This window comes from Tiliqua scincoides, chromosome 4 (genome assembly GCF_035046505.1).
Source record: "Tiliqua scincoides isolate rTilSci1 chromosome 4, rTilSci1.hap2, whole genome shotgun sequence".
NCBI lineage: Eukaryota > Metazoa > Chordata > Lepidosauria > Squamata > Scincidae > Tiliqua > Tiliqua scincoides.
In genome coordinates, this window is record NC_089824.1 from 111055697 (window position 1) to 111074135 (window position 18439).

At 41.8% G+C, this 18439-nt stretch overlaps 1 protein-coding gene across 4 annotated transcripts in view; it reads left to right on the forward strand.

Moving 5' to 3' along the window:
• RABGAP1L (RAB GTPase activating protein 1 like) overlaps positions 1 to 18439 on the forward strand; it is a 231946-nt gene that overhangs the window by 10877 nt on the left and 202630 nt on the right. For 2 of the 4 annotated variants that reach the window (XM_066624190.1, XM_066624187.1), the window contains exons 2-7: positions 8432 to 8505; positions 10506 to 10659; positions 11386 to 11581; positions 13729 to 13936; positions 15545 to 15719; positions 17714 to 17874. In XM_066624190.1, coding sequence (XP_066480287.1) covers positions 10525 to 10659; positions 11386 to 11581; positions 13729 to 13936; positions 15545 to 15719; positions 17714 to 17874 — 875 coding nt within the window. In that variant the 5' untranslated portion in view covers positions 8432 to 8505; positions 10506 to 10524. Of the gene's footprint in view, positions 1 to 4594; positions 4721 to 7388; positions 7442 to 8431; positions 8506 to 10505; positions 10660 to 11385; positions 11582 to 13728; positions 13937 to 15544; positions 15720 to 17713; positions 17875 to 18439 lie in introns of those variants that run through there. The other 2 variants (XM_066624188.1, XM_066624189.1) reach the window with 2 other exon arrangements.

An 18439-nucleotide genomic window follows, 5' to 3' on the forward strand; every position in this document is an offset into this window, starting at 1 on the left:
CATGTACTCCTTCTCATATGTGGCGCTGTACAAGCTGCCCTGAGCTCCTTATTGAACGGTGGGAGAAAAATGTAACAGTTATGTTCAGTTCTGGATGTGTGTTGATGCTATATAGCAGGGGTGCCCAAACCCTGGCCCTTTGGCCACTTGCGGCCCTCGAGGACTCTCAATGCGGCCCACTGAGAGCCCCCAGTCTCCAGTGAGCTCTGGCCCTCCGGAGACTTGCTGGAGCCTGCGGTGGCCCGACGCAACTGCTCTTAGCATGACGGCCAACTGTTTGACCTCTCATGTGAGCTGTGGGACAAGGGCTCCTTCCACTGCTTGCTGTTTCACGTCTGTGATGCAGCAGTGGCAGCAAAGGAAAGGCTGGCCTTGCTTTGTGCAAGGCCTTTTATAGGCCATGAGCTATTGCAAGACCGTCATTCATTCATGTAAGTTCCATCTCTAATGTATTCATTTATGTAAATTTATTCAAATTTGAAATGTAAATTAACTCTCCCCCCCCCCCCGGCCCCTGACACAGTGTCAGAGAGATGATGTGGCCCTCCTGCTAAAATGTTTGGACACCCCTGCTATATAGGCATGTATCTCAGAGCCATAGGATCACCCTGAATCCATGTGGTATTTGGTTTTGGACTAAAAAGCTCAGTGTGCAAGTGAGAGAGCTTTCTTCACGATATTTGCATATCGCATGCTTAAAACTGTTATTGAGAAAGCTGAAGGGCAATACCTTATCTTCATGAAGGATCTCTTTGTATTTGCAAATTTTGCTTTAAAAGGTACCATCTTTGGCACTTATGTCACCACTGTCTGCATGACTGTGTGAAAGTACCCTCCAATTGTTTCTCACACTTTCCACTGCATTATGATGATTCTTTCTATAATACAGCCATTTTCAACCTTTTTCAGCACTCTGACAAGGCACTAAAGTTGTCAATGCACACTACTACTTTTTAATTACATTATTATGTTACAATTAATTTAATTAATATAACTAAGGGCACAAGCCTAACCAGGTCTACTCAGAAGTAAGTCCTATTTTGTTAAATGGGGCTTACTGTCAGGAAAGTGTGGTTAGGATGGCAGCCTTAGATCATTACATGACAATGAAAGAAATTCTCCAGAAGCTTGGAGAGGGAGGTGTATGTGGTTTCTGGAAAGGTTTTTGCTCCAATATGCCAGGAAGTGGCAAAGAGAGATGAGACTGAGCACACTGGAGAAATAGAAATGTGCTGTGAGGGACAGTGAGGAGATGTGGCTGAAACAAGTGCAGGATTCACTGGGGTGGAGGGAGAGAGGGAGAAAGGGAATGGGAGGCACCTTCTGAACTTTGGAGGGGAGGGGCAGAAAGAGAGGGGTTAACTGCAGTTATGATGGGGGATGTGTGTGCAGGAGGGGAGGAGGTGGGGTGGGGGGGAAGAAAAGCATCACTTGCCTGCTCATTTATTCAAGAAAGAATGCAACCAAGCCTCTGTACATCTACTCAGAAGTAAACCCCATTGTAGTTAATGGGGCTTACTCCTAGGTAAGTGTGATAGGATTGTGGCCCAGTGCCCTTCCTGCCAAAGCCTTGCCAGGGGAGGCAATGCAGGCAGGGTCACTTTGGGGCATTGCAGACAAGGAAAAGGGTCTCTCCAGGATCCTTGCCAGCCAGCTGCTTCTGGCTCCTACCTGCTTCCACCTTCAGGCTCGCTCCCACTCTCACTCCCTCCTTCCTCTAGCTGCTCGCCCTCACTCCCTCCACATTCTGCCCACTGGGAGCTCTTCTAAGCTTCTCTAGCTGCTTGGCTGGCTGCCCAGTCAGCGTGTGGGGCAGGCACTAGCAACAGCAGGAGTGTTCAAGCCCCTTCGCGGCTACCCCTTTCTCTCCTGCTGCTGCATGAGGCTCCAAGCCGCCGCTTCTCCCCTGCGTGCAGCTGCTGTTGCAGCCACCACCGCCACCTGACTCCTTGGACCCGCGGCACACCTGAGGCAGCCTCATGGCACACCAGTGTTCCGCGTCACAGCAGTTGAAAACCACAGCTATAATAGTTAACAAATAAAGCTGCGTGTAGGGCTGCAAAAAGTAGGGGGGTTGTTAAGCAAACAGATTGCAATAACCAACCTTCCAGTTTGCTCCACCTGTCAGATCATCATGTTCTGCTACTGCTAACTTTCTAGAGAGGGGATTCGAGTCTTGGCCGCCTAGTCTTGGTGAAGGCAGCAGGAACACTAACAAATGACCACTTTGACCAGTAAGCACAGTGAAGCAGAGAGCAAGGGAGAAAGGACTGCTGCTTACTGCTAGGCAGTATATGTGTGATGCCCTCTGTCCCCCTTTCTTCTAGTTGTAATCTGGGTCTGGTTGTTTGGTGATTATTTTGAATGAAACAGAACCAGGCGTCAACTAATGAAACTGTTTGTTGGAAGATTCAGGACCAGTTAACAAGAATGCATAATCAGCCTGTGGAGCTTCTTGCTGTGGGGATGGTCACCAACTTAGAGGACTTTAAAAGAGGATTGTACAGATTCATGGAGGGAGGACCAGTCCATCAGTGACTGCTAGTCATGATTACTCTGATCACGATAACATGATAACTCTGTGCTACCTCCAGATTCAGTCACTTATGCCACCACTGTCTGCATGACTGTGTGAAAGTACTCTCCAACTGTATGAATACTATTACTCAATAAGTAATGTTACTCCTTTTGCTTTAATCCTGAAGTTTTAAGCCCGTCCTGATATCTGCTCACTTCCATTCCAAATGTAGGCATTAGAGAAAAAGTGCGCAAGCAAATTATTAGGTAAAATTAGAGATGTAAAATTTCTGGAAATTTTGAAGCTCGGAAAAAACAGGTTTTTTTCCAGGTATTTTTTTGGGGGGGGGGGGGAATGGAAATTTTTGGAAAAATGGGGAAAACATGCTACATCAGCACTTTTTTTTTCTTTTCCAGATTGAAAGTAATTCTGTTACTTTAGGAACATAAAATATGGACAATTTGACTTGGCATAAAATTATCACAACTAGCATATTGAAAATATAGTGTATCCAAACAATTATTACAAACATAACTTACTTTTTAAATAATATTTATTTGTAATTGTAACAAATGGAGCAACAATTTCCTGAACGGTTTACTAGTTTAGCCTTAGTAATTTCAAAGCTTCCTGCCAGTATGTATTTTTAGTTATTGAAAATGGTGTTCCAGAAGAATATATTGCTCTTGCAAGAGCTTGATCAATTTTTTCCTGATCTTCAGGTGTCATCCTGTCTACAAATGAAGTTATTGAATAAATTTTGGATGCAGCTGTCTTCAGTATCTGTTTACTTGAAGATGCTGCTGATGGGACAACACTTTGTGTTGCTGGTGCTGTTTCAGATGGAGTAGAAAGAGGGCTTCTTGAATGAGAATGTTGAGAAAAACTATGTACATTTTCATCATTGTGGTCCTCTTCACTTAGATCCATGAAGGATTTTTTAATATCTACAGGACACTTGTTACATACGAGAATGTGTTTTGTCATCCTGGTAGCATTCGGAAATGCATATTTTATCTGACAATATTTGCAAATCACATTTTATCTCAGAAGAACTTGTAATGTGAAAATGCCTCCGTATGCTAGATGTTGGTCTCACCATTTTCCTGAGGGGAGTAAAAAAAAGAAAAATAATTTAATGGCTAGTTTGCAAGAAGACACTAGTCTATGGTTGTGGGTGGGGGAAGTAAAGAACCAGATTAGTAGTAATTGAATTATTGTTTACACAAAGGTTATAAAGATAAACTAATGTAGCTAAATGATTCAGTTTTCTGGAATCAGATAAATGTAAACTCTTACCTTCTTAAATTAAGTACATACTTTCAGGTCCTTTTTGTTCTGTATTTTCTGTAGGCTGCAGTCCTACCCACACTTACCCAGGAGTAAGTCCCATTGACTGTCATTGTTAAATGAATATACATAGTAGCTTGTTAAAAGTACATTTCCCCAAATACAGTCACATACCATGGTAGCATCAAGTCTAATATATTAAAAATAAAATATTGAAATGATTGGGGATCCACCTGAAATGGGGACCCACCCACAGTTTGAGAAATATTGGTTTATGGAATTTGTCCTGAACTGTTGAGCAGTAGCTGTTGCTGAATCATTAAGGCTGGGTGTCATGTTGCATTCTTGCTCTGAGAAACCTTTGCTCCCAATAATTTTTAAACTGAGTCCACCAAGTGTATGAAAGAAAGCTAGAGGTGTTTCAGTTTCTTCACAGAAATGTCCTCCAGGTACGAATTACTGGTGTACACTGGTGTATGGCTATATGTTGAAAGACCACTGGTTGCTGAAAATTGGTGTGTAAATTGCTGTAAAAGCGCTACTGAAAAACCAAGCAGTTACCAAAGGCCAAGCTAAGGTCTTCCAGACCATGTTTTTCCTTAAGTAAAACTGCAGATATTTTGCAAATACAAATGGAGTGAGAACTTGCTGCCTAAGATGGCAGCTACTTTGAGATTTAACTACGAGCTTTAGCTGTTACCCTCAAACAGGACTCAAGTGTTTGAGACATCGTGGCTAACAGCGGTGAACATAGGTTTGGTGTGTTTTTTTTTGTGGTCTCTGCAGGCATGCACCTGGAATTTGTGCCTCTGGAGAACATCTTGGAATTTTTTAGAGCTAGAAAAAGTACATGCAGGTGCTTGGTTATTGCCTTGGAGAGGGAGGTCCCTGCAGAGTGCATCTGCCTTGGGGGTGAGTGAGTGCCTTCCTATTTAGTTCTTTCTTGACCACTGCCAGAATAACATCATTGTAAATGTGTTCTCGCATTTTGTCGAACTAGGTAGGAGCTTTTTTGTTTTAGTAGTTTTGTGGTTAGCTCATTGTTTGGTTCCTGGGGCTTCTTCATACAACTACAGGCCAGAAGGAGTTGGTCTTGTGTTTTATGCTGCACAAGTTCAAGCTCATGGATGTTTGTGACTCGCTTCAAGCCCATTCTTTCCAGAATCATAAAGAAAAGGAACCATGCTGAAGAGGCAGTCTATTGCATCGTCTGTGCAAGGGGTCTCCAAACCCCGGCCCGGGGGCCAGATGTGGCCTGTGGCGAGCCTCTGTCTGACCTGCGGCCAGCCTCTTGTTGCCTGAAAGCCTCCTGCCCACTCAACTGAACATGGCCGGAGCTGTACTCTGGTTGTGCCTGGAGGGTGTTCTAAGGGCTGGAGTGGTTGAATGAATGAGCCCATTCATTTATTTATTCGCTCATCTAAGTTCCATCTCTTATTTATTTAAATTTTGTCTTTAATTTTTTTTCCGGTCCTCAACACCACAACAGATATTTGACGTGGTCCTCTGGCCAAAAAGTTTGGAGACTCCTGATCTGTGCCATTGTACATTTTAGTGTGGTATTTGTAAGTCACCTTTGGCTTACAAATTTGCTTTGGCATGGGAAAGACAGGCTATAAATCTTTAAAACTGATAAATAATAGCAAAGTCCTCTGCTGCTAACTGCTAACACACAAGACATCTACTTGACTGGTCCTGCTTCAGCTCACACATTTCTTCTTTCATCCCACCAGACCATGGCCATAATCACCTGAGGGTGAATCTCCAGATGAATCTGATTCCAGTTCTTCTAACTCCTGAGCATGATTAGGACTGTGACCATCCTCACAGCCAAACCTTCCAGATACCTATTTGTATTGGCAACCTTCAGTCTCGAAAGACTATGGTATCGCGCTCTGAAAGGTGGTTCTGGCACAGCGTCTAGTGTGGCTGAAAAGGCCAATCCGGGAGTGACAATCCCTTCCACACCGGGAGCAAGTGCAGTCTGTCCCTGGTCTGTCTCCCTGGCTATGGGCCTTCCTTCTTTGCCTCTTAGCCTCAGACTGTTGGCAAAGTGTCTCTTCAAACTGGGAAAGGCCATGCTGCACAGCCTGCCTCCAAGCGGGCCGCTCAGAGGCCAGGGTTTCCCACTTGTTGAGGTCCATCCCTAAGGCCTTCAGATCCCTCTTGCAGATGTCCTTGTATCGCAGCTGTGGTCTACCTGTAGGGCGCTTTCCTTGCACGAGTTCTCCATAGAGGAGATCCTTTGGGATCCGGCCATCATCCATTCTCACGACATGACCAAGCCAACGCAGGCGTCTCTGTTTCAGCAGTGAATACATGCTAGGGATTCCAGCACGTTCCAGGACTGTGTTGTTTGGAACTTTGTCCTGCCAGGTGATGCCGAGGATGCGTCGGAGGCAGCGCATGTGGAAAGCGTTCAGTTTCCTCTCCTGTTGTGAGCGAAGAGTCCATGACTCGCTGCAGTACAGAAGTGTACTCAGGACGCAAGCTCTGTAGACCTGGATCTTGGTATGTTCCGTCAGCTTCTTGTTGGACCAGACTCTCTTTGTGAGTCTGGAAAACGTGGTAGCTGCTTTACCGATGCGCTTGTTTAGCTCGGTATCGAGAGAATGTGTGTCGGAGATCGTTGAGCCAAGGTACACAAAGTCATGGACAACCTCCAGTTCATGCTCAGAGATTGTAATGCAGGGAGGTGAGTCCACATCCTGAATCATGACCTGTGTTTTCTTCAGGCTGATTGTCAGTCCAAAATCTTGGCAGGCCTTGCTAAAACGATCCATGAGCTGCTGGAGATCTTTGGCAGAGTGGGTAGTGACAGCTGCATCGTCGGCAAAGAGGAAGTCACGCAGACATTTCAGCTGGACTTTGGATTTTGCTCTCAGTCTGGAGAGGTTGAAGAGCTTTCCGTCTGATCTGGTCCGGAGATAGATGCCTTCTGTTGCAGTTCCAAAGGCCTGCTTCAGCAGGACAGCGAAGAAAATCCCAAACAAGGTTGGTGCAAGAACACAGCCCTGCTTCACTCCGCTTCGGATGTCAAAAGGGTCTGATGTGGAGCCACCGAAGACAACAGTGCCCTTCATGTCCTTGTGGAAAGATCTGATGATGCTGAGGAGCCTGGGTGGACATCCAATCTTGGGGAGAATCTTGAAGAGGCCGTCTCTGCTGACCAGGTCGAAAGCCTTTGTGAGATCTATGAAGGCTATAAAGAGTGGCTGTCGTTGTTCCCTGCATTTCTCCTGCAGTTGTCTAAGGGAGAATACCATATCAGTGGTGGACCTGTTGGCTCGGAATCCACACTGCGATTCTGGATAGACGCTCTCTGCAAGTACCTGGAGCCTCTTTAGTACAACTCGGGCAAACAGCTTTCCTACAACGCTAAGGAGAGAGATGCCGCGGTAGTTGTTGCAGTCACCCCTGTCACCTTTGTTCTTGTACAGCGTGATGATGTTTGCATCCCTCATGTCTTGAGGTACTCCACCTTCTCTCCAGCAGAGACAGAGGATTTCATGCAGCTCAGTGACGATGATCTCTTTGCAGCATTTTAGGACTTCAGCAGGGATGCTGTCTTTTCCAGGTGCCTTGCAGATACAGGGACTAGGATTCTGCTTCCTGGGATGGTGACTTTCCTTGGTACTGCATTTATGTGTCAGCTTGGAGTTTTTTTTGCTTGCGCTTGCACCATTTGATGGTTTGTCCCTTTCTGCCGTTATATCCTTGATAAGTGTAATGTCTGAATCTGCTCAGAGTGTTCACTTGCCTCTAGAACAGCAATTTTCAACCAAATGTGTGACTGCACTTTATTGTGCTGTGAATTATCCGCAGGTGTGCCACTGGAGTTTGGGGAGGGTCATTTATTACACTGCATTGCTAGTGGGCTCACATCCCCAATGGCCCGATTATTAAGTAGAGCCATTGGGGGATGTGGGCTCCCACTGGCAATGCTGTAGAATTTGTGCCTTGTAAATTGTCAAACTAATGATGTGCCTTGTCAGTGTGCTGTGAGATGAAAGAGGTTGAAATTTGCTGCTCTAGAAGCATACAAGGAGAGTGGCTGAGCACTTGTTCCTACTTTTTCCTAGTGCGAAAGCTTTCTGAAATGGGGTAAGCACAGAGCCACATATGTAGCTATACAGATGTTCATTTGATGAATGTTGGTAACAGGTTGGCAGCCTTCTCTATTATGTTTAATACGGAAGCATCATAAGATCAGTAGTGGACAATATCTGAAACAATGGGTTTAAACTCAGACTCAACAACATTTTATCAAATCATATTTTTGTGGGCATCAACATCAGTTTAAATATTTTGGTATATGAATTCTCGGGCCTTCTCATATTGATCTTCAGTGATACAGATTGAGGCCGTTTTTGGTTTGGTTCCTTAGATTTAGAAAAACAGCAGACCAGAAGGGCATCTGTAAAGGTTCTGCTCACATCAGTGTCTTGCCTCGCCTGATTTATTCACATGCTTTACTTCGTTCCAATAATATTCTTTGTTCTGTTAACTTTTGGGGTGGTGGTGGTGGGGGTCTGGTTGTTTAGTCAAAGATTGCCTCTTCTAAATTACAATTGTGTGCTGAAACTGGAAGATTTTTACAACTTTTATCATCTTCTCTCACAGGTTATCTCCTGCTCTCTGATGATGTTTGAACTCTGAGATGGGCAGAATTTGAGACACCACAGCTTCTACTAGCAGTAGGTTTCCATGCATTTGCTATGAGATGTAATAGATACATTTTAAATTACTTGTACTGGTACTATATGGGCGGTTTGGATGTGGATTATGAACTAATCTTATTTTGAAGCAATCCACATTCTGGACAAACCCATACAAGTTTTTGATTATCTTTAGAGCAGGGTTTGAACTGTGGGTTGCAACCCACTTGGTGGGTCACAACCTGATTGTTGATGAGTCGTGAAGCTTTAACTGATAAGCTGATAGTTGAGAAGGTAAATGCACAGAGCCCTGTGGAAAGTGAAACTGAGCCATATGGTGTGTTTACTCATGAGTAGGCAAACTTGGCTTAGTCCATTGGAAAGGGCAGGCTGAGAGGAATCTATTGACACCAAGAATGGTCCCGATAAATGAATGCAGCCTCCCAAAAATACCCAAGAAGGAAGGCCCTCTCTCCAAGCAATTTATTGAGCCCAATTTATTGAGTGGAACTAAGCTACACATTTGTATTTACACGTGATTAAGCAAATGTGCCTTGGCTTGTGGTCAGGTCAAGCAAAGAGGATTGCAAGGCCACCAGAATGGTCTCGGTCTGATGAAAGTGGAGCTCAACAAATGCTCCAGAAGGCAGCCCCTCCTCCATAATAAAATAAAACAGAGGCTTGAGGTGGTAAAGTGATTTTTTTTCATTTTTAGACTTGTAAAGCTAGGTGGGTCCTGATAGTAAACTTAAATTTAACTAGGTGGTGGGTAGGGTTGAAAATCTTACTTTTTTTGTGGGGTGGTGTTATTGCAGGCAGGCTTTAGAGAAAATTCACTTGGTGGAACAGAGCTGGCTTCTCCTTATTTAATGTATTTGTTTTACTTTTGTGTAATTATAATTATTTACTTTAATTTGTTTGATGTCACTTCCAGCCATGACTTCTGGTGGGTACCAGAAAGGTTGTCATTCTAAAAGATGGGTCCCAGTGCTAAAAGTTTGAGAACCACTGCTTTAGAGAATTCTTCCTGATGGGTGTTTCTCTTCACCTTGTCAGATCAGGTTATACAGCATTATTATCAGTGAGGGATGGTGGCTTATTTAAAAATGCACATGAAGATCTTTATTGCTAGACTAATGAGCTAGTTTACTGAGAATAGTTCACAAAGATGCAGGTATGCAGCTGATGGAGTCTTTCATGATTCTTTTTCCTGCTGACTCAGCAAAGGAGAGGTTCTTTGGTCCTCTATGTCATATTTCTGAATCTGTAATGACAGACCAGGGTCAGACTGTACTTGCTCCCGTTGTGGAAGGGATTGTCACTCCCGAATTGGCCTTTTCAACCACACTAGACGATGTTCCAAAACCACCTTTCAGAGCGCGATACCATAGTCTCTTGAGACTGAAGGTTGCCAACAATTCAGAGTCTGTGGTCCTATATTACTGTAATTCAGATTCTTTTGGTCCCATACTTCACAATTCTTTGGTCTCATACTTCACAAGGATATATTAATCCTATTGATGGTGGTCCTTTTTATAATCCTTTGCATAAAAAGCAAACTGTTACCTATATTACATAGTATCTCCTTGAGATCTCAGAGTCTGACTAAACTTGGTCTGCTGGGGAAAAAATAAGTATAGTGCTCTGACTGCAATGTCAGTTACCCCTTTGTTGGAAGAAATAATCAAGTGTGTGAACTGAAATGCATGTGCAGCTACTACCTTTTACTGTATAGTAAAAGGTACCTACCTACCTACCATTCCTGTATAGTTTGTGTGTTAATTTCTTTTGTTTGGTTTTTGTGTTTCATCTTTTGAACCCCAAATACATGACCTAGGATTAATTGGAGGAGAGGATTAATTTGATAGTATTCTTGAATTGTGTAAGACATTCATTTTGTGTTTGGAAACTGTTACACTGACAGTTGTATAATGTTTTTTATGTAAAATATTTAGTGTATCAGTAATTATGCTTTTTTATTTAAAAGGCTACATTGCTTTAATTTCAGAGCTGATGGTTGTATTTAATTAATTTGGCAGAAGGGGTCATCATTCTAAGATGGAAGTCAGATCTTCATTTGACAAAGCTAGTCTGTCTTCTGAAGCTGTGTCAGTACTAAATCATGAGGAATATGTCTTGGTTAATAATCAAACAGATGAACATTCTATACAAGATGAGAAATCTCAGCTGATGGTAAAGTTTTCTTGACTTTTATTCAAAAATTACTCTTATTACTTTAAATGTTTCTATGAAACATATCCTATTAATTTTGAAATGATTTCATGGGTTCCCAGCCCATTTCTGAGTACAACTCAGTTCTGCCGCTTAACCTTTAAGGTCTTATAGGTCCTGGCTAGATGGACTAGCTTTTCCCATATATTTCTGCATGTTGTGTTCTTTGTTAGAGACTCTTTAAAGATCCCATCCTCTTCTGAGTTTAAGCGAATGGTGACTACTGAAAGGGTCATTTTTGCTGTGGTGTCTTTTCTCTGCTTTCCCTGGGAAACATGGTCAGGTGTCTACCTTTTACATCTTTTTGGAACCAGGTGAACACCTCTTTATTATCTGGGGCCTTTAATAACATCAGAAGCTGTTGAAAGGTGAATTATCCAAATGGTATTGCATCACTGAGGTGATCTTTCAGGAAAGATACCAGATATATAGCTAGGGAAACTCTTGCTTAGTTCTAGGGTGGAGGATCTACATGTGGACACCCCTTTGATGTTTTCCAACATGTTCATAAACTGCCTTGAAGACCTATGTGATGGGGGTGCAGGATATAAATTTGTTAAATTCGATTTATATTTCCAGATATTGGCAGTTCAGATATATTCTCTTTCTATGCAAAGTTATAGAAAATACAGTTTATTGATTGGTTTGGTTAGAAATATCTCTGTGTGCATGTTCTTGGTCATATAGATGCTTCCAAGTCAAGATGAACAAATGGAAAAAGCCATGGAGGAGATACTGAGGGGTTCTGTAGGAGGAGATACTGAAGGCCAGAAATGGAGTAGTACTGACTATGAAGACTTGAGTGGTGATTGCAGGCAGTTACTTGGAGATATTGCCCTCAGCCAAGCTTCTATGCATCTTCTGCTTGATCCTTCAACCACAGGTACGGATTTTAAATTTCAAAGGAAAAACTGGACTGTAATGTACAACAAACTTTAAAATCCTTGTCATTGTTTCATAATCGCATTTAACATATATTTTAGATATATTCATTCTGAGTATTCTTGCAACTGTGCGCTGTTTTTTAACTGAAATGAGCTGCAGTATTGGGTGCAGAAAGATGCTTTCTTAAGTAAACAGGTTGAATCTTCATATTTGCAAAGGTTTCATTCCAGAATTGTGTTAAAGGAAAGAAAAATCGTGTTAAAGGAAATTCATCTTTAAAAAGAGTCCCTTTGGTCAGCAGTTTAAAAATAACCTGGCTTGCTATTGTAATGCAGGAGAGCAGCAGGCAGACAGTCAATCAATCTTTCTCCAGGTGCTTAAAAAGGCTTCATTCCAACTCTTCCCTTCACACAGGAGCATGGGAAAAGAATGCAAAGAGGAGGTGATAATCATTTCCACTTTGCATTCTTTCATGTGCACCAGGGGGAAGGTAGGGCTTGCTTGCCTCTGAGTGAACTGAGCAGTTCTAAGCACCCGGAGAATGACTGTCTGTTCTGCAGCTGGCTATTGTTAAAGGATGTTTTTCCTTTAATTAAAGGGCTCGTTGTGTTGAGATAAAACTGTGGATGAAAAACCTGTGGATAATTAGGTTAGCCCTGTTTGTGCCCCAGATTGGTCCTGAGTTCCATGGACCGATTTTCATTTCCTGAAAAATCAACACAAAATGGATAAGCATTTGAACATAGAACATAAGAAGGACCCTGCTGGATCAGACCAAAGGCCTATCTAATTCAGCTTCCTGTATCTCACAGTGGCCCACCAGGTGCTGCAGGGATCACACAAGACAGCAAGAGTTCTGCATCCTCGTGCCACTCACTTCCATCTGGCATTCTGAGCTAGCCTACTTCTAAAATCAGGAGATTGCACATGGTGCAATCATGGTTCAATCATTGCATCATGGTGTCTAACCTGTGATGGAACTACAGAAATACATCCAATCTCTTAAAGGCATCTAGGCCAGATGCCATCACTACATCCTGTGGCAAGGAGTCCCACAGACTAATTACACGCTGGATAAAGAAATATTTTCTTTTGTCTGTTCTAACTCTCACAACACTCAATTTTAGTGGATGTTCCCCTGGTTCTGGTGTTGTGTGAGAGGGAAAAGAGCATCCCTCTATCCACCCTATCAGTCCCCTGCATAATTTTGTACTTGGAAAAAGTGTGTAACAATGTGCCGTGAAAATGGATATAAAACAAAATGACAAAATGTAAAAAACAAAACTTCAAAAGCAACAAAGTTCTGTGGCCTTTTGAAGGTTACAGTGTAACAAAATAGCCTCCTGTTTATTTCATCCTACTCACTGAAAGTAAATCCAGGCTAATGGGTATTGGGTTTGGGCCTTTGAGTATCCAGTGGAGAGTTCAGTAAGTGTAGAGTCACCACCAGGTGTACCTTTGTGATATTCAATGGTTATAGGTGGGTTTTTTTGAGGTAATGAAATAAAGGCTGAATCTTAACCACACTTTCCTGAGAGTAAGCCCAATTGAACAAAATAGGACTTACTTCTGAGTAGACCTGGTTAGGATTGTACCCAAAAATACAGCACTGCTTTCTCCACTTCTCACTTTTGTAAAACAGCAAAAAAATCCAAAATCTGCACAAAATAATTCTAACACCTTAACATGCATGTGGCTGCATCTGCTGTTACTTTATCACCTATATTGCCTACCTAGTACACATTTAAAGCGATTATAATTTATAAAAACACACCCTTGGAATAAAAACACTGCTTTCTAACTTTGGAAATCATTGATATCTGCAAAAAATAAAACGGTTTTCACTCACCTCTGTCAATGGTGCCTAAAGGCACACTTGGTGAATCTTGGAGACTGCGGTGATAAATGGAGAAGGAAGTAGTTCTTCAGCTCACACTGTTTAAGGTTCCTTTATATTTGTGTCCTTGAAAGTCAGTGCAGATACCTTTTTAGGAGCAATTCTGACATTGTGACCAGCTACAACCTTCAAGTAGTCTTCTAGGACCACTCAAGCATATTACTTAGCAAAATTCCTTAGTCATGAATGGCTGCTGCCAGAAAAAAAGAGAAGATTGTGGATAATTGTTGAATCTGATTCACTTTCAGAAGTTTTGCCAAGACCCTATTCCCCAACTATACCTTCAGAAGAAGACAGTGTGTTGTTTAACAAACTGACATACCTTGGATGTACAAAGGTTTCTGCTCCTCGCAGTGAATCAGAGGCATTATGTGCTATGGCAACTTTGAAAAACTCAAGTCATTCAACTTTCCCTGTAACTTTGTATGTTCCGAATATCCCAGATGGTTCTGTTAGGTGAGTTGCATTACTGATAATTTCATAATATAAACTTGCATGTATACACGCACATAACACCCAACATACACAGTATATATGTTTTATAACTTGTCCTGTTTGGTGGAAGTGGTGTGTGGACGTTCTTGGTTCCTTTTTAAGCCTACAGAGATGACAGGAATGGATTTCTGAATACTGTGGAACCTCAAGGGTAAGTGTACAAGAAAATCTTATGTGCTTGTCTTGGAATACTATCCTAACTGACCTCCTACAACTCCCAAACTGTCTGAGACAGAGGGGTAAATATTGGGAGCAGGGACCAATGCACAGATACTAACACTGAACCAACTGGAGCTGGGATTTAGACTTAGTGGCTTGTCACTTACTTTTCCTCAGCCATGGGCTAATGAAGAAGGGGGTTTGGCTCAGTGCTTCTCCTCAGAGCCCAGTTCTTTTTCTCTAAGCAGAGGAATGCAGAGATTCTCCAATCCTCTGAACATACGTAACCTCCTTGATCAAGATGCATAGACATAAATTGTATGTGTGGTCACTGAAAACAGTGTCATGTGGTTAGACAGCATTTGTACTTGAAAGTATATCTGATTGGGTTCCGAATGTCCACAGTTCCTAAACTAGCAAGAGTTAAATGTTAATCCATTTAAGAGATCTTTAGCTGAATAATGAGAGGAAGAATTACCCCTGCTTTGACATGACACTTTTCTTCCCCTTGATTTCTTTTCTTCTCACAAAAACAAGGTAGGACCACTATACCAACCATGGAACTTTGTTTGTGGGTACCTTCTTGAACACACCAATAATAATGGGTGTAATTTTTGTCTTTTACTACAAACATGGAATTTTCAGTGTAATTAGGTGGAGACTACACAGCAGTGTTGTTTTTTCAAAACACTAGTCTTGCCTACAGGACAAAAGTTTGTTCGTGAGCCATTTCAGTTCTTAGAAATTTTTAAAACAGTGTAGAATGTATTTATTGACTCATACTGTTGTGCTTTGTATATTGCTTGAGTGTATGTTAACAGAAAAATGTTTTAATAAACATTTAGGATATTGACAATTTATTCCAGTGAAAGAAGACATACAACAAAATATAGCCTTGTTTGCAGAAGTTACATATTATCCGAAATCTATATTCCACCCGTGTTGTGTACTTGAGTCAAGTGATTTTGGACTCTTTTTCGCACCCTTATAACTACTTTGGGTAGAAACCTCAAATATAGTGATTTATACTAATAAATGCTAATATGCAGTTGCTACAGAAGAGATATACTTTCCTGACACATGACTAAACTAAAAACAAGGGCAACTTCTAAAAAGATATTTCTAAATGGACTAGAACTACTCAGGGTTTTAAACTATCCAACAGCACAATTCTGTGCATGTCTACTCAGATGTAAACCCTATTCATTAGGGTCTACTCATAAGTAAGCATATATAGAGAGTTGCAACTGAAGTAGCATATGCCATTATGCTGACCTACTGAGTATGTCTTGGAACACTTTGGATGAAGAAGGTTGTTTTTTTCATTTGGGTTCCTAAAGTGGCATTAGAAGTCTTTATTTGGAATGTGTTTACCTAGAAAGATCTTTCTGTTTTTCCTCTCTCATTTAGAATAATTGATCAGTCCAGTAATACCGAAATTGCTTCCTTTCCAATCTACAAAGTGTTGTTCTGTGTCCGTGGTCAAAATGGGACCTTGGAATGTGATTGTTTTGCTTTTACTGAGAGCCTCTCTGATGCTGATGAGTTCCAGATTCATGTCTTCTCCTGTGAAATTAAAGAGGCAGTGAGTAGAAAAGAGCATTATTATTTCAAAAGATTTTAATGACTATGTTACAAACACTGAGTGTTCCTGATCCTTAAGCATAAACTTATATTGTTTCATAAAGGATCACTATCTTCATTTTGACATTTATTTTCTTGCATGTTTCTGAGCTCAAAACTTCACATTATGAAAGTGTCTTATACTGAATCAGACCACTGGACTATGTTAACGCAGAAACATGTACTCTGACTGGCAGTGCATGGTTTCCGGGAGGGATCTCACTAGCCACACCAAGTGGTGCCAGGGCTTGTACCTAGTGTCTTCTGTGTGCAAAGCATGAGCTTTGTGTGTGCAAAGCATGTGTGCATGTGTGTCTTCTGTGTGCAAAGCATGAGCGCATACCGAATTATAATTATACTTTGTCTGATTTAGGCGAGTGCTTCCCCAACGTTTGAGCACCAGGTCACACTTTTTAAAATGGCAATCTATTGTGACCCACTAGACTAAAAAAGTGAGATCTAGAAATAAATACTCTATTTATTAATAATAAATATGTTATTAATTAATAATAGTCAGGGGCCTGTGATCCTGAGGCTGCTTACATATTTTGTGTCCGTCCGTCCGTCCGTCCAGGGTGCCCAGAAAGCTGAACTGGAGAGCAGGATATGCAGTTAGGGACTTTCAGGCCAGACAGTAGGCTGAAACTTGGTTCATAAGTGATCTGCGGCACGCCATTTACTAGAAAATCAGAAAATGTGACATTTTAATTCGGAGGTATGAAGGTCCTTCATGAGGTCCCTCATACTACAGGTTAGCGTTCCAGCTAACAATTTTCTTCTTCAAACTGGGCAAGTGTGTTTGCAAAGTTTTTGTTTTTGTTTTAGCATTTCAAAAACTTCGTGACTCACCAAAAATTGGCTTGTGACTCACTAGTGGGTCCCAACCCACAATTTGGGAAACGCCTATTTAGGCTATATATGCTGAATAAGGCATATTTGTTCCTAATAATTCTGTAGAAAGTGGCATAGTTAGCATTGCCTAATGTTTCTTATTTTGAGGGAACATCCTGATTACAGAATTTTTTAACTGTATGAAACATGTACACTGTTTGTCTTAATTTTATCCTTTGTCCTTCTGCAGAATAATTATGGGTGGCTTTTCAGGGTCAATAAATCCTAATTTTATCTCATCGTTGAAAGCTGAGTTTGGCAGCTGCAATTGTGGTTCGAATCACTCCTGGCTGTTCTGGCTTGGCTTATCTGAATCATGAGGAGGCACATTGGAGAGCTATCTGTATAACTCTTTACTTGGACCTCCGAAAAGGACTACAGAAATAATTTTTATGAGATTTCTACCCTCATAGGGGCTACCAGTGAAACTTAATCTCTCCAGGGGGCTTTCTGAAGCCCCCAGAGGCAGCACACATGGGTTCCCCAGGTCTCAGAATGCCTTAAAAAGCATTAAAACATCACTTCCAATTTCCCTTCGGAAACCAGAAGTCACTTTTTTTGACTCTAGGAGTCAGTCTGAAACCAGCAGAGGTATCAGATGTGTGCTGCCTCTGCAGGCTTCAGAAAGTCCTCTGAAGGGGACTGTAATGCAGCTTTGGTCCCCTTCGGAGGGCAAAAGGGGGAGAAAATCATGGATTTGTTTATCCTCTATATTTGGTATCCACAGGGGGGTCTGAGAACGGATCCCCATGGATACAAAGACCCCTCCTGTATGTACAAAGTAGTGTGGACAGTTCCACAGGTCACTTTGAGTAACTTATTAGGATGGGAAGACCCATTAACTCAGTTTGCTGACTGCCTTTGGTACAAGAAAAGATCTTCTTTCCCCTGTGGGAAAAGACAACTTTACTGAATGGTACTATAAAACAATCACTTAGACTTGTACATCACAGGTGTTGCACACTTGTCTCTTATGCTACTGAAACTACTGGTTTATTAATACCTTTTTATTTTTTCTGCTCTGTTCTCTTCCCTTCTTTGCCTCCTCCCTTGGTTCAACTTCAGGTCAGCCGAATTTTGTATAGTTTCTCAACAGCGTTCAAACGTTCTTCCAAACAAACATCAGATCATGTAAAGGAAACTCTTGTTCCAACTCCTGATAGTGATGTATTCACTTTTAGTGTTTCCTTAGAAGTCAAAGAAGATGATGGTAAAGGAAACTTCAGGTAAAATAAGAACCCCTCACCCACACTTTTGCAATTTAAATGTATTTTGTTTGCATTTTCTCAGAAATTCAGATGAGCATGTATGTTACATGTATGTTACATGTACATGAGCATGTATTACATGTATGTTTCCCATTAATATAGGAAGTCCGTTTCCCATTAATTTGAACTTTCAGACTGTTCTGGGGGTCTAAATTAATGGTTGAAAATTCAATAGCATACATTAGCATGAGCTGCATTCACCCAACAGCAGTTTGTCTGGTGTAAGTGGGCTTACTAGAGCAATCTGTGATGTCCAGTGCAGTTGATTTCTCTTGTCAAGGTCCATGGCTTGTCGGGAACTCATAGCAACCAAGTGACAAGGATTGTCTGCAGAGAAGTGTGAGCAGCTGGTATTGGCCATCAAAAGGGGCTGAGCCAGCCAAAAAGAGGAGGGAAACGAGGAAAGGAGACAGTGAAGAAACAACAAAGGTGAAACTGGAGGGGGCGAAAGAAGGAAAGGGACAAGGAGGCGGAAGAGCCAAGGGGCAGGAGGAGAGGCAAGAAAGGGGAAATGTTCCGAAAG